The sequence below is a fragment of the Watersipora subatra genome, chromosome 1 (genome assembly GCF_963576615.1).
Source record: "Watersipora subatra chromosome 1, tzWatSuba1.1, whole genome shotgun sequence".
NCBI classification, from domain to species: Eukaryota; Metazoa; Bryozoa; class Gymnolaemata; order Cheilostomatida; family Watersiporidae; genus Watersipora; species Watersipora subatra.
Window position 1 is genome coordinate 72519428 of NC_088708.1, and position 21151 is coordinate 72540578.

General features: G+C 37.4%; 2 protein-coding genes across 3 annotated transcripts in view; one reads left to right on the forward strand and one right to left on the reverse strand.

The window, feature by feature from the left end:
* Positions 1-100: 100 nt before the first annotated feature.
* On the reverse strand, positions 101-13787 carry LOC137386036 (pre-mRNA-splicing factor RBM22-like). Its single transcript, XM_068072687.1, has 9 exons — positions 13718-13787; positions 11258-11311; positions 10983-11145; positions 10760-10860; positions 10495-10658; positions 6633-6833; positions 5100-5350; positions 4791-4937; positions 101-354 (listed from the first exon to the last, which is right to left on the reverse strand). The coding sequence occupies exons 1-9, from the start codon at positions 13769-13771 to the stop codon at positions 200-202; spliced, it is 1290 nt and encodes a 429-aa protein (XP_067928788.1). The 5' UTR covers positions 13772-13787; the 3' UTR covers positions 101-199.
* Positions 13788-14049: 262 nt separating this feature from the next.
* LOC137385596 (membrane-associated guanylate kinase, WW and PDZ domain-containing protein 2-like) overlaps positions 14050-21151 on the forward strand; it is a 53943-nt gene continuing 46841 nt past the window's right edge. For both annotated transcript variants that reach the window (XM_068072090.1, XM_068072091.1), the window contains exons 1-4: positions 14050-14157; positions 16021-16376; positions 16872-16985; positions 19158-19277. In XM_068072090.1, coding sequence (XP_067928191.1) covers positions 16061-16376; positions 16872-16985; positions 19158-19277 — 550 coding nt within the window. In that variant the 5' untranslated portion in view covers positions 14050-14157; positions 16021-16060. The remainder of the gene's footprint in view (positions 14158-16020; positions 16377-16871; positions 16986-19157; positions 19278-21151) is intronic.

The window sequence follows — 21151 nt, forward strand, 5'->3', positions numbered from 1 at the left end:
GAAATGAATATTTCCCCCTTATTGTAGCACCCATACTGGTTAACATCTATTGACTGCAACACCTCGTAATACTGAAATATGTGAAATACTTGTGAGCAGATTTGTTACTGTACTATTTATATTGCTTATCTAAAGACAGACTATGTACAAAGATATAAAAGCTGTCATCATAAACCATCTCCTTGTTTTTGATATATTTTTATTTGTCAGAATCTCCAGTTTGAAGGGCGCCCATGCGGGTGGGGTCTTGCGATGGGTAGTGGTGCATCATTGGTGGTCGCGGAGGCATCATGGGTCTTGCTCCAGGGGGCACGGGTGGAGGAGCCCTGTACCCGGGTCTCATCACTGGGGACGCTATCGACATAAAATAGGAAACTATCACATAGAATTACGTTATGCATGTTTGTGAATGTTAAGCTGGTTGTATCATGAGCAAACATTCGCAGCCTTGCTATAAACTTAATACTATTACCTTAGCAGCGCCATTTTAATATTCAATATTGATTAGCGGTGTTTGTATGGAAATGCATGTTTAGCAAGTACATTCCAGCATATTTTCAAGCACTCAGAGCATCGCACTGCAACTTGGTATTGAGAGTCGGCCATATGCAAAAGAAAATTTCTTCGGCAGAATTCAAAGCATAATATATGAATGCTTCATTTCTACGGAGACTAAAATTTATTTGAAATATTTTTAGCCATCCTAATTCACCTATCTACTCATCACAGAAAAGTAAGTTTAATTCATCCCAGGTAATTTATTGAAAAGAAGTAATAGCAGGCAATATTGAATTTGAAAACGCACTTATTAAAATGAAATTTTTATGAAAATTTGTGCCTGCTGAAACCTACCAATTACAAATAATCCACTGTTACATACTATTTGCTACTTTTATTAAAACTAAAATATGATAGCTTCAAACAATCTGATATGAAACCAGACATCCACACTTTAGTAATTTACAAGGCAGTATAGTATCTTAGCCTAATTTGCCATAAACAATTTATGAAAGAAAGGTGAGTTATCTTGTCATCACTGTTATTAACTTCCGAGTACTGACTTAGAGGTTGCCATAATTGGCTTGTTTCTGATGTTATCTCGGCAGACATGATCAGTTTTTACATCATGGTTTACAAGTGTATAGAATTTGAACTAGTCATGTTGTACACTTTAAAAGCTTTCTAGATACATTATAACTTGCTCAGTGGCATCAAAAAAAATTCACTTCTTAATTTGCAAAATATTCTTCTTTTTAAATGGTTAAATATGAAAATAGGCTTTGCAAATGACTAAGAATGACAACTCCAAATCACCTGATTTTATAGAAAACAAAATCTCTAGAACGAAGGGTGATGGTCCACTTTTACTAAGCCACAACAACTAGTTGACATCAAATAAAACCTACATCGTAGATCAGTCATGTAAAAATTCATTACCTGCATAAAACACATCCAACGAATATTGAGAAGGTTTTGTAACATAAACTAACTCTAACAGTGCACCCTCAGAATACGATTACCCTGATATACATTTTTTCACCTTACGAAGTTGAACATGGTGAGATTTTCACCTCACCATACGAACTTTATTTTACCATACAAATTTTATTTCACCATATGAATTCAAAAACATTTTCGCCGGAGTTCAAATTTGGCAGTCAGTGGTGCTTATTATGTACGTCGGAATAACAAAGACGCCGAAATACGGTTCACCGAAAACATTTTCACAACGTTCAGAAGAGACACGATGAACGACTTTTTTCAGGTCGGCATTCTACGTGGGGAATATTGTGAAAAGTGCGTAAGAGCAAATATTCGTATACAACATACATATATAATTACAAGTATCTATGTTTAATTCATTAGTTATAGAATCTGAGACCAATACTAACGTGACAAAACGAAGGAAAAATTATTTCTATGACAACAAAGTTGGAGGTCATAAATAAATAGGAAGAAGGCGCTCATATTGTTAATATTGGTAAAGAATATGGTCGCAATCAATTAACAATTGCGATGATTGTTATTAAAAACAAGAAATTTGTTAAAGGTTGACTTGCAACAAAATTCACATTACAGTTATTTGGCATTAAAAGATTCACTATGTCTTACTCTGCGGTGTTGTAGGTGCAAAATGTGTGGGAATGTGATTACAAGCTCTTAAAAGCTCAAAAACGAACAGTTAATCGCTGCCATCACGAGACCGTCGTAGATTAGAATCTCTTTCCAAAACGGCTCAAATGGGACGTAGTTGCACAAGATGGCATCTGTTTACACTTTCACGCAACCTTATTCATCGAAATATTTTTACAAATTTACTTAACGCATTCGAAAAAACCATGTCTATTGTTCTTATGTGTCTATTTCATCGTCATTGTAAATCTGTCATTTTGAGCACTGATATCTCAAAACCTACCGTAAAAAGTCGTTTAATTTTTTAACCTTAGCTCGAAGGAGTGCATATCATCCTCTGATAAACATGATGAGCCTGTTGGTCACCTGTGATGGTCGAAAAATGCTGCAGAAATTATCGTTTGGCAGGAAGTATGGGTCACATGATCAGATTACGACTAGACGATTAGACCAAGCCAAAACAAAACTGTAAAGTAGTGAGCGTCTATATTTGATACGCGGTCTTCGGTAAAACCTGAAGTGTTTGTCATAGTGCTACGAGAAGTTTTATATTGAGCCTTTAATTGGCCTTTCAATTTACATGAGAACATCACGCGACAAAACAATAACCAAATGTAATGACTACGTCAGAGAAATAAACAGATTCCAATCTACGGCGGCTTTTCGTTTTTGAGCTTTTAAGAGCTTGTCATCACATTTCCACATATTTTGCACTTACAACACAGCAGAGTAAGACATGGTGAATCTTTTGATCCCAAATAGCTGTAATGTGAATTTTGTTGCAAGTCAACCTTTAAAGCAAACACAAGGAGGAGCTTAGGACTGACAACTTGAAGGATTTTGAAGCCATGCACGAGATCAGCATTCAAGTGGAGCCACCATTTAGTAGTGAGTAGAAGAGAGAGAAAAACCTACATCGGCAAAAAAATTTCAAGTGTTTAATTCACTGGTGTGGACTGGTACATAAAAATGATACTGTACAAATGTATGTATAATGTATATCATTAATTTATCTTCTTTGCGTGGCATTTTTTTCATGTTTTATTCACTTCATGTTTTATTTATTTTACGTTTTATTTTCTTGTTTAGTCATGTCTCTGCAGGCGGGCCTGTTTTCTACTACATCAATAACTCATATATAACTAATTAGCTACTCAAGATAGTTGACGCATCCACATTACTTATATAAATAAGGTATGGTAAAAATAATAATAACAACATAGATATAGTAAACCCTATACTATATCTATGAATGGGTTTACTATATCTATGAATAACAATAATAATGGTATAAATACGTACAAAATTTTGCGTGTATGGTTACATTGATTCTTGTGCACATTTCAAACAAGACAAACTACTGTACAACCTTCTCTGGATCCTTTTACAAGCGTTAGCCCGCTAGCAATTTTCTGCATTGCACCAGCATTTACACTGCACCGGCAAGCATAATCCTCAATAAGTGATCAAGTAAGCTATCTTCTACATTGCACCAAATTAACTTGTTTTCTTAGAGCACTCTCTGCACCAGCAGGAAAGCTGCATCTTCCTGGACATTTCTGCTTTTCATGACCCTAAAGTGTTAAACTTTTTCTTTCAAGACCAGTCAAAAAAATTGGACAGGATTAGACAACTTCTTTTAAACTGCTAAAAAATTTCATTTCGTTACATATTAAATTTATTTTTCAAGTGTACAGTAACATAATAAGCATTGATACGTCTTTGCCTCCTCTGCTCTACTCGCTACATGTACCAGTTCAAGTCACGTTACTCCAAAGGTATGCATGGCCTCCATAGGGAATAAAAAACTTTTTTTTTTGACGGCCATTAAATGGTCAAGTGGGCGAGAGGCCACTTTCGATAACTGCATCGTTTGCCCTGTTTGTTTGAATTAGGTTGAAAAAGGTTTTAACCAGACAAGCTAAATGTGAAAGTAAAGACAGCAACTGATGAAGAATAAAATTTTCATGATATAAAGTTGAAATTCAGTAAAATAGTTCAAAAACATACTATAACTTAGTTTCAAGTGTGAGTTTAGTAAGCTAAACTTATTTGAAGTGAACTGAAAGTTCATTATATGTACGTCTTAAAGGTAAGAACATTTTACCGTACGCACTGCACTTGGTACACACATTATGATGTTGCATTTTACAGTATTGCAGATCATAATCACTAGGTGCACTTAATACAATGCAGCTACTGTAGGTAACTATATTTACTAAAGTTAACATACTATTTTGTTACTAATTTTCAATATGTACATCATTTTATAAAATTTTGAACGATTTTTACCATTTTCATTTTGTATTGTATAATTACAATGGTTTCTATACCCCTACATACGATTTTTTCACCATACGATGCCAACCTTGGAACGGATCGACATCGTATCCCGAAGGTGCACTGTACATGTACGTGTTTGTCAACACCAGCTGTCAAATGGTCACTTAGTCGCTATGTCTTTGTACCAACTTTGTAGTTGCAAAAATCACATACCTGCATTGATCGGTTAGCATGATTGGTCTAGATACTGGAATTATAAACAAAATAAAAAAATGCCACATTTCTGCAACAATTGAATTAGCAGTGAGTGAAATATAGAAAACTAAGCGATGGGATAGATAAATTACCCAACAAAAATCAAACCGAGTACTAACCAATCATAGCTATAGGTGGACGCGGCAACATGGACATAGGAGGTATTCCGTAACTCTGTGCCGGGCTCATTCTCAGTGGCATCTGATTAACTGGTGGCGGCAAATTGAAGAAGTTGTTTGAAAGCTCTTCTGGGGGCATTGGAACGGCTGCAATACATGGGTGGTACACATAGCCTATAATACTTTTCTTACAAGTTGCATGTATGCATGCAATAGCCTTATCAGAAGAAACTTTCTGTCTTGCACAGAAGTAAACAGAACATTTGCACAGATAATAAGAACAGAGTAAGCTAGAAAGGTGTTACTAACCTGCTGGCAGTCCGGGAACTGGAGCAACTTTAGTAACATCAGCTGCAGGAGTAGAAGATTCCTTCGCACCCTGTTGAGCCTGGTTCTTGCCCCACTTTATGTTAAGCCTTTTGCCGTGTAATATCAGCTTGTTGAATGTCTTTTCAGCGGCTGTCTCAGCGGCACTCCTCTGGGTGAATTGCACAAAGGCACATTGCGAGCCTTTGACAATATTCACCGATCGTAGCTCACCGTAGTGATAAAAACTATTTCTGAATAAATAAACGGGTGACTTGGTAAAAATATCTGATGTGTTGACGAATGACCGGATAAAGAAACTGAAAGCTAGAGTTCACTTGGTGTTCATAATTTCACACTTTAGTTAGGGTCAGAATACTACATGTCTGCCTTCGTTAACATCATGTTGAAAGGGGAGACTTTGCTGATGCAGCCCTCAACAGCGAATAAGCTATGCTCATCTGCTGACACATTGATCCAGCCAAGAGCCAACTCGGAACTGGTTAACATATTTGATGAGGAAACCATCAGGTTTAAATTTGTCATGCTTTCTTATGTTATTTATAGAGGAAATCAACTGAATATTTGCATACTGAAGTCGGTTGTACAGACAAATGTGGTATGCCAAGTGCTTGCTGCAAGTGTACATCATAGTGTACATCACATAAAAAAATATTGTAACAATATTTGTCATGTGAAAGGTTGGGACAAATCGGATTTTTCCCGATGTTTATGATTTTTGTTCATTTTTGATAAAGCAAATAGTCTGAGTATTGCATTGCACATTATAACACTGGCAAACCCACTTTTCAGTATTAGCGACTCAGACGCGTTAATATCACAAATTCCTGTATTTCTTGCATTCAACAGCCGTATAACATGATTGGAAACTACATGTAAGCTAGTGGAGTAGAGCTACTAGCCGTTCCACACTAACTATGAATAAAAGCCAATGACATAAAAAGGTAGTATAAAATAGTTGTGTATGTTCTTCCTTGGTGTGATAAATGCAGTTGATCCTGCGAAATATAAATGCCAGTTTGTTCAGTTCCTAGCCGGTTTCATATTTTTGAATGAACGAAGCTAAAGGTGAAGAATACTTTACAACGCTGACATTTGAGCTGACGGCAGTAAAGAGGGTGATATCATAATGTCATTTATTAAACAGAGCAGTTAGGAAAAACTGTATCGGTTACAGTTTTCCCTAACAATTAATCCTGTTTTGAGGTTTACAAAGTTTTAGCATGCAATCGATGTCTCCATCACACTTGGTAATTTCTGACAGAGGAGTGTTTACTGATTTGTTACACACACATCAAAACAAGATGTTTTTTCAGAAACACTGATTTTTGCAAAACTACAAAAACAAAAAAAATCATGTTTTTTTCTAAAAAACCATGATTTGAAGGATTCAATTTTTTCATGCCAACCCTATGTAAAAGTGAAACCACATTAATAGGCTGTCTGCCAGTTAGCAAGACAGAACCTGTTTATACCATTGAGTTAAACGAGAAAGAGCATTGTATGAGTCCAGACCTGATATCATTTTCCGTCATGTCGTCAGTGACATTGCCAACATACAATGTGGTTATGGACTTGTCATCTGGTGGAGAGATTGACGGCATTTGACTGTATCGGTCAAGGAGCTTGTGAGCGACAGGGTCATTCTGCCCATAGAACCTGTCTTTGATGTTCTGATCAGCCAGGGGGTCGTCAGGGTCTGTCGGGCGGTCATGCCTGCCCATAGAAGATGATACGTTATACTTTGAGGATGTGCTCCGGTGTACTATACTCAAGTGTACACGCGAATACTCAATCGTGCAACTGATGGGTTTTGGACGAACCTCAGAACATTCTACTTTTCCAAAAAAAAACTCTTCGATCTTAGCACAAGCAAACACCAAAAACTGTTTATGATGCAGTAAAAACTATCAATATTCCGCAAACTATACACAACCTATTGACTTGACAGTTCTAATATGAAGGTTATCAAGAAGACTGGTCAGTTTTAGAACTGAGAGAATTCTAACAGGCTCAGTTTAAATGGGATGAGAATTTCAAACTCCTTAAAAAGACATGAACCTTAAAGACAGCAGTGTTATTGCAGTGAGTTGAAAACTAGTTAGCGCAGAGTTCAGAGAGTTAGAAAGCTGGCGCAGCAACACCTGCTTAAATACACGCAACCTCACAACTTTCTCCAAATAGCCTTTGCATGGCTAACCAATTGGTGACTCCTGACAGTTTCACAAAACCAACAATTCTCACATTGACATGGACAAAAAAACTTGAAGCAAATTTTGCTAATAAGCTAGATATCCATATATGCAGCTAGTGAAGCCACAGACACAACTCTAGACAACATATTAGCGTCAAGTTGATAGTGAGGCACATTTAGCTGCATAATTTATAAAGAGGAAAATGGTATATACCATTAAAGGTGTTTCAGCATCAGCTAGCTATCATGTAAACGAGGCAATGATCGTAAAAGGGTGTATGGAAGGAAAACTGAACCACCATAGTAAAAAAGTGATGAGACGGTCAGATCTAATAAACTGTAGGCTATGAACTATTTCAACTACTAAAATTAATGCTCCTACATCCCATGGCACAGCACTTTCTCGCAGAAGACATCACAAACTAACGTCGTTTATAAGTAACATAAAATATTCTTCTTTACCCTAATATACTAGATACTAAATATACTAATATAGTATATTAGGTGAGTACGACAAGCTTACTCTGTATCATGAACAAATTGTCCACTTTACAAAATTAAAATTGCTATCATTACTTGCTACTGTTACATGCTGCTATTACTTGCTACCGTTCTTGATATGTTCTCGATGGTGTGCGCTCAACTTATTGTAAAATTATCTCAATCATGGTCTATAATACCAGTGAGATTGATCATAAAAAGGGGAGAAGTTGTCGATGCAAACTAATATTGCTGCAGTTATGGTACAGCCCACAAATTAAAAAAGTTAAGTCAAGTTTTTCCTTTTTGCATGCCGAAAGGGGTGAATTTGGAAAAATCTTGGAACGAATTAGACAATCTACAATCTTTACTGTTCTTATAACATAAATTCCATCTAACTTAAACGTAGCTGGAACGAATTATTTACGTTGGAGGAGCGCTTATTGTATATTACATAGACAACTTTCATGACATTCTAGTTCCATCAAATGTGTCAACAAAACAGAGAGCAGTTGCTGTGCAATTGTTCATAAATACAAAGTCGATCAATTGGTGTAGGTGTTACAGCGTAAGTTTACCAATCTGAGTGTCACGAGTTAAGAGTATCGTCGAAAGCTATCTTTTATCCCAACCTTGACCCCTGGATACAGATAAATGACATACAGGTAGACATGGCTCTTTCTATAGCAAAAATATATTTTGTTTGCTTTATCGTAGACATATAAAATATTTGTTATTAGCTTTCCTTTCAGAATAGATGTTGCTGTCTGAAAAAATAAACAAATCATTGTAAATGGACGGGGAAGATGTGAACTCCCAACCAACTTGTTGTAAAATTACCGCAATTATGGTCTATAAAAGTGGTGAAATTAATCAGGAAAATAATTCTTGATGCAAACCAATAATCCTGCAGGTAGCTCACAAATTAAAAAGTAAAGTTAAGTTTTTCCTTTTTGCATGGCCAAAGGGGTGAGCTTAGGAAGATCTTGGAACGGATTAGACAATTTATATGTTCGTACAACTGTATAGTTATAAACATATAATTTGTTGTTCGAATGTAAGTATAATGAATTTGTTATAATGTTACAAGTTATATGTTACTTATGTTACATATAACTTAACATGCTATATGTTAATACTTAACTAAAACTTAATGTTATGTTATAATGAATGTAAATGTTTCTGGAATGGATTATTTACGTTGTACGTACATAGTATAAGCCACAAGGAAACTACAGTTAGCAATGTTTTTAAAGCCTACTCGTGAAGAGGTGAATGGCATAACTTCCGTGGCATAATCTAAACAATTTAATCCCTGTGGGCAATGAGATAGTCTACAGTAAAGGTTCATGATAAGAACAAAATTAACAAGGTCAACAGCAGACAAATTGAGTTCTTTTCATTTTGGCTAAATCTTTACCCAAACTAGATTCCTAACTGAAGCTCATGCATGATAATTATTTGTTCTACACCCTAACCATATCGCTAATGTCTAAAACTAGCAAAGCCTTACAGATGAGTTAATAATTCATTGCTTACACAAATAGTGGACAAAACTAATACCACAAATACATCTATTTGCTATCATTAAAAGTATAGTTTGTCAAAATTGAAAACTTGATAAATTTTGTAAGATGACAAATACCTCACTGAACTGAGTTACAAGTAATAACATTAAAGGTTGACTTGCAACAAAATACACATCACAGTTATTTGGTATCAAACGATTCACCATGTCATACTCTGCTGTGTTGCAGGTGCAAAGTATGTGGAAATGTGATTACAAACTCTTAAAAGCTCAAAAACGAACAGTAATTCGCAGCCATCACGAGACAGCCGTAGATTAGAATCTCTTTCCAAAACGGCTCAAATGGGACGTAGTTGTACAAGATGGCTTCTGTTTACACTTTCACGCAACCTCATTCGTCGAAATATTTTCACAAATATATTTCATGCATTCGATAAAACCATGTCTATTGTTCTTACGCGTCTATTTCATCATCATTGTAATGCTGTTACTTTGAGCACGGATATCTCAAAACCTATTGTAAAAATTGTTTAATTTTTTAATCTTAGCTCGAAGGAGTGCATATCATCCTCTGATAAACATGACGAGCCTGTTGGTCACCTGTGATAGTCGAAAAGTTCTGCAGAAACTATTCGCGCTGTTTGGCAGGAAGTATGGGTCACATAATCAGATTACGACTAGATGATTACACCAAGCCGAAACAAAACTGTAAAGTAGCGAGCGTCTATATTTGATACGGGGTCTTCGGTAAAACCCTAAGTGTTTGTCATAAACTAGTACTACGAGAAGTTTTATATTGAGCCTTTTATTGGCCTTTAAGTTTACATGAGAACATCACGTGACAAAACAATAACCAAATGTAATGATTACGTCAGAGAAATAAACTGATTCCAATCTACGGCGGTTTCGTGATGGCGGCGATTAACTGTTCGTTTTTGAGCTTTTGAGAGCTTGTAATCACATTTCCACATATTTTGCACCTACAACACAGCAGAGTAAGACATCGTGAATCTTTTGATACCAAATAACTGTAACATGAATTTTCTTGCAAGTCAACCTTTAAAGGTTATGATTACAGATATAATATAACACCCGCAATACACACATAAATCATCACAGAAACTGCTGATTATAACCAAGGCCAAACCTGAACCAAACATGGACAGCCTACTCACCGATACGGGCATTCCTCCCCTCTTTTGCACTCGCCCTTCACCCAAAATGAACAGATGTGGGGTCGATTTCTCTTATAATATGGCGTATTTCTGGCCAATTTGAGTAAAATATCACTTGGCGCCTGTGCTTTCCCGAGACTCCCTGATGGCCCATCCTCTGCCAACTAGAGAACAGTGTGAAACCGGTGACTGTCATATCTCACCGAGCACACGATAAAAATATATTTTCTCATTTTATGATACTCTGGTAAAGCCAAGTACATACCTGCTTTTCCTGATTGGCTATGTAGTACTCCTTGTTGACATCAGACTTGGGCATTTCATCTTTAATTTTTAAAGCGTGATCTCTGACTTGAACAGGTAATCCTTAAAATATTAACAACATGTGAAAGCAACAACCATTAATACGCCCATCAAAAGCAGCCTGAATAAACTATCTGGGACGACTCTCTCGGGCTGGGTAGTCTAGGGTAAGGCATAAAATATACCATATTCAAGATCCAGCAGACACGTTTGACAAACGTTTTTCAACTTTGCACATGTCTGACATACTTCTGTCTTTTTAAACCTCATTCTTGCGCCAGGACACCATCGGAAAACCGTGAAGGGTCTGGCACATATCTTACATTCCTTTCCGAACTTCTCTTTTGTCTAAAAGCAGGAATACATACATAATACAATGATTTTAAATTATACAAAGATATAATACAGATAAAAATGATCAAAAAATCCAAGTACATATCCATAACCTAGTAATACATACCATTCGTACATACGGGTTATCTCCCAGGCAGGTCTGACATAGAATGGGAAAATCCTAGAAACAAGACACTAAGTGCATTTAAAAATAGATCATCTTTTTTGCAATATAAACAACAGGAAGTGTGAGAGAAAAAACCCAGTTGTTTGCAACGGGAGATTATAAGTATACATTGGCAGGTGATAATATCATAGTGCTCATCAGTTCATTCATGCCATACTCAACTTGCAGGTTTGTTGACAAATAGAGACCATTTAATTATATTAGGCAGAATCTGAGATGCTTTAAACTCAAAAGCACTTTACAAGATGAGACACACATACACATACATGCATACTCATACTGTAAAACCTCGACTTGAACATCACCCTCATTTGAGTGCCATATCTGATAGAATGCCATTATGGAAAGGTTGAAAAACATTCACCGATCACACAATCGATATTTGAAGGTGATCAGTATAAGTGTCCACAAAATTATACTAATAGCGACTCAGTTACATCAATAACAACCATTAATTCTTTCGTTGTTGCTGTAGTGGTTTCTGTGGTTTTAGTAACGAAATACCTGAAAAAATCAATCATCACAATCATCAGAACTACACTAGGATTCAAAGTCACTATGGTTTAAATCTGATCCATTGTTTTCAGATTCGTCCAAAATGTGGTTTACAATCTTCCCTGAAGACTTAAAACTTTAAAGCCTTTTGATGAACGATGAGAATACTCTTCAGAAACATCATCCGACGTTATAACTGCCATTGTAATGGCACAACAAAGTTTGTTTTCTAACTACAAAGCTCAACGGTTTTCTCTTAAAAACTTAAAAGTGTCACCATCGAAATAATTAATAACTGTATCTAACTAATGTTTCACTGCAAGTATTTGCTTGTTTATCTCGGTCTGACACTTTGATGTATATGAAAAACAGTTTAACAAAAATGTTGAGGCTGACAGCATCAATGTCGCTCAGCCCGAATGAGAGTGCAAAATATAGGTGACATTAGCATCGCTTCGCCCATAAAAGGATTAAATTTATCTTCTCAAAATTCTGACGAGCTGGTCGAAAAATACAGCGCCACCGTCTATTTAAACGTCATCTCTAATAAAACGACACTAGGGCTTATAGGAGAAAGGTTGAAAAATAAAATACAGGGCATGTTATTCAAATAGAGATTTTACGGTATTTGGGACTTCTCCAGATAATTCATATATATATACAAATGTTTTTTTAAAGGTTGACTTGCAACAAAATTCACATTACAGTTATTTGATATCAAAAGATTCACCATGTCTCACTCTGTTGTGTTGTAGGGGCCAAATATGTGGGAATGTGATTACAAGCTCTTAGAAGCTCAAAAACGAACAGTTAATCGCAGCCACACGAGATCGCCGTAGTTTGGATTCTCTTTCCAAAACGGCTCAAATGTGACGTAGCTGTGTTAGATGGTTTCTGTTTACACTTTCATGCAACCTTATTCGTCAAAATATTTCACAAATATACTTCACGCATTCAATAAAACGAGAAACGAGAAAGAGAAAATGAAACACTATAATGGTCTTGATTAAAAACAAAATTTTTTTTACTTGCATAGACAGTCAAAATGCTGTTGCTTCTTCAAAGAAATTATTAAATATTATCTTTTATAAAATTTCATTAAGTGAATCAAATCATCTTCAGGTGAAGTTAAATTTGGTGTATATAGCTAGTGTTTTTTACTAAACTCTAGCTAAGCAATTGCCTGTCAGCGTGTAAACTAAGCTGCATGTGTTGATTTGGAAGAAAGAGAAATTTGGGGTTATGTGGTTTTCTTGTCACCAGTGGCATTTTCTGGGAATTTTGCTTTAACCTAATGTTCACAGGTTAGGCACTACCAAAGTTATAACTACCAATTCTAACACTATTTTTAATCCAGCCATTGAGCCAATACATCTAATACGACAAGGCTGGTGTATTTATAAGGCTTGTGCGATACTGGACGGTCACAAATAGTGAGCGCTGTAGCACTTAACCCAGCACACATCGTGGTTACGTTGACACTGTCAAAGTTTAATACATGTTTTCAAACAACTGTAATAGACCTGCAAGCAATCAACAAGCCTAAAATTGATCTCAGAACAAAATAGGTTTTAAATGGTAAGCAGGCTTTCATGTAAACAGTTCTATTTAATAACAAGTCATCGTCAAGTCTAAACAATGAACAGCCAGCCTATGTAATGCTTTAACATGCATTTAATAACAATTTCCCTTTTTCGTTTTTACACCAATTATGTTGGGTTAGAACGTTGCCTGCTGGTTATGGCACAACAAGATTGTGCAACACAACTCCTCAACACTGATGGGAAATGGCTTGCCATGTTCCAATATAGAGCGAGCTACCTAGTTTTAGTACAAACTACAAAAATATTCAACAGAAACTCTTCGATCAACAATGCTAGTGTTAAAATAACGAGTTCCACATACCGCTTCTTCCCATCCTTGCCTATTATACGTATTAGCGCCTTTGGAAGTCGCCATTTCTTCTTCGAGTGGAATCGACGCAGCCAATCAAAAGTTTGTAAAATGATTGATTTAGCGTAGTTGCGAATGTTGTTACGTTGGTAAAAATGAGCAAAATGTACTTTTGTAAGTTATATAAAAATGTTGTTTTTAATTTTAATTATATACTAAACATTTTTCAAAATTTTGTGTGATACGGTTCTCGTAGCCACTCTGAATGACTCACTAGTGTTTCAGTTTCGAGCGTTTCCATATAGGAAAAGAGGCTTTTTAACATAGGTACGTTAGACAGAGAATGTAATGATCAGAAAACGGTTGTTTTTTTAATTAAATTAATGTTAGATATCTGTTTTTAGCGTACTTCAAGGATTTATGCTCTCTCTGTGATAATCCGTATTTACCTGGTAAGTTCACCAATTCACTCATTGCTTCCTAGCTTGTGTTTCGTATCGTAGCCAAATCTTTATGTTGAAAAACTATAGCAATTTCTGATTAGCTATATTATTTCATATTGTGTGGTGAATAATGGAATTGTGCTCAATTTGTGACTAAAGTAGTATATGAACATAAGTTCATCCATGAGTTATACCTCGCCTTGCTAGCTCTTCGATTTCCTGCAGCTACCTTTATGCGTATAAAATACTTCACCATAATGTTACTAGGTAATTGCTTTACTTTTGATGTAGGCATTGTGTAACATATGGCTTATAGTCATGATTTGTGTTTGCTTATGTAGGTCATTAACATTTTGGGCTAGCACCAGCCAGAACTAGCAGTGGTTTTGTAGTTAAGTCGAGCTTCCTTTAGTCCTTTCTAACAGTGGCTGCATTATTCAGGCTTGAGCAAAATGCTCATATGGCTATCAAAGTTAGTTTGAACTGGTTTGAACCCTTTTTAAGCTGTTCTGGTTTCACCCTGATTTCTAATTTAACTGCTAAGGAGTGTCAAAACTGCGTTGACATGTTTATGGATTTCTGCTGCATCACATCGAGAGGATAAAATATTGAACTATATTTTAACATGCATTGTTGCTGCCAGTGCTTGGCTAAAAAGTAAAGACATTAATGCTTGTGTTGTCGCTAATGCTCATGCAAGTTTTCGCTGAAATGCGCTGTTTCATGCATGGTAAGGATGTGGTGTACGTCTACCATTGTACATTTTTCTGAGTGTAATCTGATTATGTTGAGTGTATCTGAATAGACTATGTGATCTGCTCATGTATTTGTAGCTATAGTAAGTAACACAAATAGTGCGACAATCTGTTCATTGGGTGAAGAACTTGAAGAACATGTGCGTACTTATTTACCAATTGGCTGCATATGTTTTTATTGGTTCTGAGTATAATTCATTTTTACGCTGTTTGCTGCAAAAGTGTTTAAAAGCATAGGAAAACTGTTAGTCGGCTTGATAGGTAAAAATATACTCTAACTTTTATGCGTTGTAATATGAAGCCATGATAACATACATTGTATAATAGACAAAGGTGAAGGGTAACTCTGTTGCTAATTGTTTTGTTTGCTATCAATTATATCAGCTTAGTCATCATCACCAGGCTATGATCTATTTGATTTTCTGCCAATAATTTAAAGCAGCCTAATAAATGAGGAGGCAAGCCTTAAGCATTTGCAAGGCATAGATAAGAAATCACAAGTAGAATGAACAGTTTGACCTATTTGACAGAATTTATGAGTTATTGTAATTGCCCAGCTGCAGGAGTGTGGTAGAGGCCAGCGGCTAGACACAGTCTCATCATCATTGCCAGAAATTATTGTCAGCAATGAAAACCACCTGCAGTTGCGGTTAAGGTGCAGCAGTGTGTCAACAGCGAGTAGAAGAGAGATATACTTTACCTATCTAGTATAAAAATGGCAAATGTGGTGATTTGTAGGTTGCAATTAATTATATATCACGGCATTGACTTATGTGAAAGGTTCTGTGGGTGTGATAGATGTTGGAAACTAACCATTCAGGATTTACCCTATGATGGATTGTCGTTTTATGATAAATGGATGAGGTTTGCTCTCTGATGAGATGCAGTTGAAGGTTCTTCTGCCTTGGCACGATTTCAACGTGTCTTTACAATCTTCTCCTTGTGAACAACTTGGTTAATAATCCCTATCGAATGACTGGCCAACTTACCTGGAACACTGAGCATGATAGCCAGAGTAGCCGGAGATGTAATGGCGTATATCATTATGGTAAAGATGAAAATGGGGCATATTGTAAGTCGTTGATTTTGGTGTGTCTCATATCTGTGTGTCCCACAGGCGTTTGCAGAACCCACTGAGCATGACATAAAGGGAGAGTATGACTGGAGGCAAAGAGCAGCACTGGAGTCATCTTGTCTCTGAGACGACACTCGCTTTCTCTCCCGATTGCTCACCGGCTAGCTATCCGCTTCCGATCGCGGGTGGCTCAGAGTATGGACTCTTCTGTCTTGTTGGAGAGCATGTCAAGCACAACAAGTTGATATATCACTTAGGGCCCAAGCTACACTCTGATGATATCATTCTTGAGGTGCAGGGACAGAGGGTAGCCGGTTACACCTCTAGCGATCTCAAAGAGTGGCTACTATCAGCGTCACAAAACTCTAATCCGTTCCTTATAAAAACTGCCAAATCAGGTCAGTGGTGAATGAGTTACAGTTGGATAATTCAGCTGCTGCCTTGCAAAGATAGCGTTGATTCTTTCTTACTGTGGAAAATTGGGTCAGTGTACCTGTGGTTGAGGAAGTACTTTTAAGGAATTTGTTGTGGATTCTCAAGTCATGAAATAATGCCATTACCGACATTCTCATGGTACATAGCACTTGTATGTGTGATATTCTGGCTCAACCACTGGTAACAGCATCAGCTAGTAATTTCGCTATGATTGTAATCTCTTGTCTGCTGCCGGATTCATCCGGTACAAGGCTGTAGTGTTTGTAGTTTATTGAATTTCTAAGATATTTATAATAGTTTTTAGTTTAAGTATTCGTTTGTCAATATTTGCTCATAGGTGCGTTTGCAGTGCATGCTCCTAATTGCACTCAACTTCTTATAATACAACCTTATCCATTTCCTCGTACATTTTACACAGCTTCACCACTATCGGTGCATTCTACCTTTTATACACACAGGCACATTAAATAAAGAACTCAGGCCGTATCTCAACTCGGGGTTTGTCAAAGGCTCCGTAGACCATGATACCCAAATGACTATAAGAGAGAATCTCTTTCAACGCACAGTGCCATGTAAGTAACATCATCTGATTTCACACTCCTTGTAGCCTCTCAGTTGCGTGGAAAACTACTAGATTCCCTAGACGTACTTGTCGTTTGAGCCAGATGTCTCCTGACCGCTCTATTACCAACTGTATATAAGCTTTGGAGCACTGGCTACGCACATTAGTTTCATCTGGGCCCGTTCCTTCACTCAACTGTTTCCTTTGTTTAAATTCACAACCTATCTTTTGAATTAGCGGAAGTCAATGGATTGACTGACTTTTATCTCTTTCTTCGATTGTGTCAAGTTGTACTCCAGTGTTTGTTTGTTGACAAAGTTATGCAAATGGCTTACCATGTCATTGTTGGGCAAGTACTACTAGGTGTCAATTAATGAGCTAGAAAAATGGCTTATGGAATGTCACCAGTTACTTCTGGGGTTTTGCAGTACAGCTCTGTGTCACTCCACTCACTTCCTTCCTTGCTAACTCATGGGTGGGGTCAGAATAAGGCCCTGCGTCCGTCTGATAACTGACATAATCCATTATTGTTACTGCACATTGCAGATGGCTCTCCAGCAGCTTCATTGTCTGAACTTATTGTGAACAATCTGGATGGTTAATAGATAGTTTTACATGTTTTATTAGCTGGATTTCTGTCTGGATTACTGCATCAATTTGTATTACTTCCAATTAAATAAAATTCAAGTTTTAGCTGCTAGATCCATTTGCATGGATATCCACAGAGTTGATATCATCGTTACTACTAGTTGTCAAAATATAACTTCTATTTTGCATTTATTCTTTAATAAATTGTCTCACACCGGTAGTAATGTATCGTAAGACATCGTAACACGTAAATTGTCTCACACCGGTAGTAATGTATCGTAAGACATCGTAACACGTAAATTGTCTCACACCGGTAGTAATGTATCGTAAGACATCGTAACACGTAAATTGTCTCACACCAGTAGTAATGTATCGTAAGACATCGTAACACGTAAATTGTCTCACACCGGTAGTAATGTATCGTAAGACATCGTAACACGTAAATTGTCTCACACCGGTAGTAATGTATCGTAAGACATCGTAACACGTAAATTGTCTCACACCAGTAGCAATGTATCATAAGACATCGTAACATGTAAATTGTCTCACACCGGTAGTAATGTATCGTAAGACATCGCAACACGTAAATTGTCTCACACCGGTAGTAATGTATCGTAAGACATCGTAACACGTAAATTGTCTCACACCGGTAGTAATGTATCGTAAGACATCGTAACACGTAAATTGTCTCACACCGGTAGTAATGTATCGTAAGACATCGCAACACGTAAATTGTCTCACACCAGTAGCAATGTATCGTAAGACATCGTAACACGTAAATTGTCTCACACCAGTAGCAATGTATCGTAAGACATCGTAACACGTAAATTGTCTCACACCAGTAGCAATGTATCATAAGACATCGTAACATGTAAATTGTCTCACACCGGTAGTAATGTATCGTAAGACATCGTAACACGTAAATTGTCTCACACCGGTAGTAATGTATCATAAGACATCGTAACACGTAAATTGTCTCACATCGGTAGTAATGTATCATAAGACATCGTAACACGTAAATTGTCTCACACCGGTAGTAATGTATCGTAAGACATCGCAACACGTAAATTGTCTCACACCAGTAGCAATGTATCGTAAGACATCGTAACACGTAAATTGTCTCACACCAGTAGCAATGTATCATAAGACATCGTAACATGTAAATTGTCTCACACCGGTAGTAATGTATCGTAAGACATCGTAACACGTAAATTGTCTCACACCGGTAGTAATGTATCATAAGACATCGTAACACGTAAATTGTCTCACATCGGTAGTAATGTATCATAAGACATCGTAACACGTAAATTGTCTCACACCGGTAGTAATGTATCATAAGACATCGTAACACGTAAATTGTCTCACACCGGTATTAATGTATCATAAGACATCGCAACACGTAAATTGTCTCACACCGGTAGTAATGTATCGTAAGGCATCGTAACAGGTAAATTGTCTTATTAGTTTCAGTTTCATTACTAGCTGCTGTTTTTTCAAAGAACATTAAAGTTGTTTAATGCAATAGGATTGTAATAGTTGAAAACATGAAGGTTAAATAACTGTGCCAACATTCAGAACCTGGATTGTTGCGCAGGTACAACCAGGCTACCACGCGATGGAGAGGTCAATGGCGTGGACTACACATTTGTCTCACTGGAAGAGTTCAAGGCATTGGAGAAAAGTGGAAATTTATTGGAAAGTGGATGCTTTGATGGTAGGTCTTGTAATCCATTTCTTATTCTGGTTGGCCATAAATAGTTTGTTATGGAGAAGGAATTTAATATAGATAATCCTCATAGCAATCCTGAGAGCTTTATATGACTGGCAACTACATGCACAGCGCTCATCTACACCTATGACTGGCATCTACATGCACAGCGCTCATCTACACATATGACTGGCATCTACACGCACTGCTGTCATCTACACATATGACTGGCATCTACATGCACAGCGCTCATCTACACATATGACTGGCATCTACACGCACTGCTGTCATCTACACATGACTGGCGTCTACATGTACAGCTGTCTTCTACACATATGACTGGCGTCTACATGCACCGCTGCCATCTACACATATGACTGGAATCTACATGCACCGCTGTCATCTACACATATGACTGGCATCTACATGCACAGCTATCATCTACACATATGACTGGCATCTACACGCACTGCTGTCATCTACACATGACTGGCGTTTACATGTACAGCTGTCTTCTACACATATGACTGGCGTCTACATGCACCGCTATCATCTACACATATGACTGGCATCTACACGCACCGCTGTCATCTACACATATGACTGGCATCTACGCGCACCGCTGTCATCTACACATATGACTGGCAACTACATGCACCGCTGTCATCTACACATATGACTGGCATCTACACGCACCGCTGTCATCTACACATATGACTGGCGTCTACATGCAAAGCTGTCATCTACACATATGACTGGCATCTACATGCACCGCTGTCATCTACACATATGATCGGCATCTACACGCACCGCTGTCATCTACACATATGACTGGCATCTACATGCACAGCTATCATCTACACATATGACTGGCATCTACACGCACCGCTGTCATCTACACATATGACTGGCATCTACGCGCACCGCTGTCATCTACACATATGACTGGCAACTACATGCACCGCTGTCATCTACACATATGACTGGCATCTACACGCACCGCTGTCATCTACACATATGACTGGCGTCTACATGCAAAGCTGTCATCTACACATATGACTGGCGTCTACATGCAAAGCTGTCATCTACACATATGACTGGCATCTACATGCACCGCTGTCATCTACACATATGACTGGTGTCGATGTGACATCTAATGACATCTACATATACAGCTGTCATTCCCCTCTAAGCAAAGCAATTATAATTCTTAAAAGCTCTTACTATTGACAGCACAACAACTTGGCAGCATGACCTGTCACTGCTTTCTACTCTTTGCTATATCTATCATGAGCAGTTTGAAAATGCCTGGTGGTTTTTATTGCAGCCATTACTGCCACAATGTCTGGCTATTGCCTGCCTGGCAGCAATTTACCTCCCGCACATATCTATACACTGATGCTTAGAGCTGTCATTCTGTCATAATCATCACTCCAAAGAATGTATCAACATCTTCGTCTCTCTTATCTTAATTCTTTCGTCTCTAGATATGGCAAATGATGGTTATTATAAGGTCAATTACTAACGCAATTCTACAGGCCAGCAGAGATGATACTTTATCTATGAGTCTCTCCTCAGCATCGACTTATTTTGCCTAGGGTCCCAGTTAGAGAGCTTCATGCTCCACCTGTCCATACTGTGATAGATGTCACGCTATATCTGTATTGTAACCTTCCAGTTAGCAGAATCTTCTCTTAGATTTCTCACCTTGTCAACTTCACGCACAAGTGTCAGTTGGTTATGTTGAGTCTGGGCATGGCTGTCACAAATCAGTTGTTGTGCAGCTTTCTCAAGAGTCATGATCGTGTTGAATAATGCCTTACAAGATTTTTTTCCGGTCTCTCCATATGTCTGAGCACACCGTTCTCCAATTTATCTTT

Coding starts and splice junctions, on each gene's coding strand:
- LOC137386036 (XM_068072687.1), bottom strand. CDS start 13,771: ATGGCGACTTCCAAAGGCGCTAATACGTATAATAGGCAAGGATGGGAA. Junction 4,938..5,099: donor AGTTCCCGGACTGCCAGCAG/GTTAGTAACACC, acceptor CATGTATTGCAG/CCGTTCCAATGCCCCCAGAA. Junction 355..4,790: donor TCCACCTATAGCTATGATTG/GTTAGTACTCGG, acceptor TTATGTCGATAG/CGTCCCCAGTGATGAGACCC.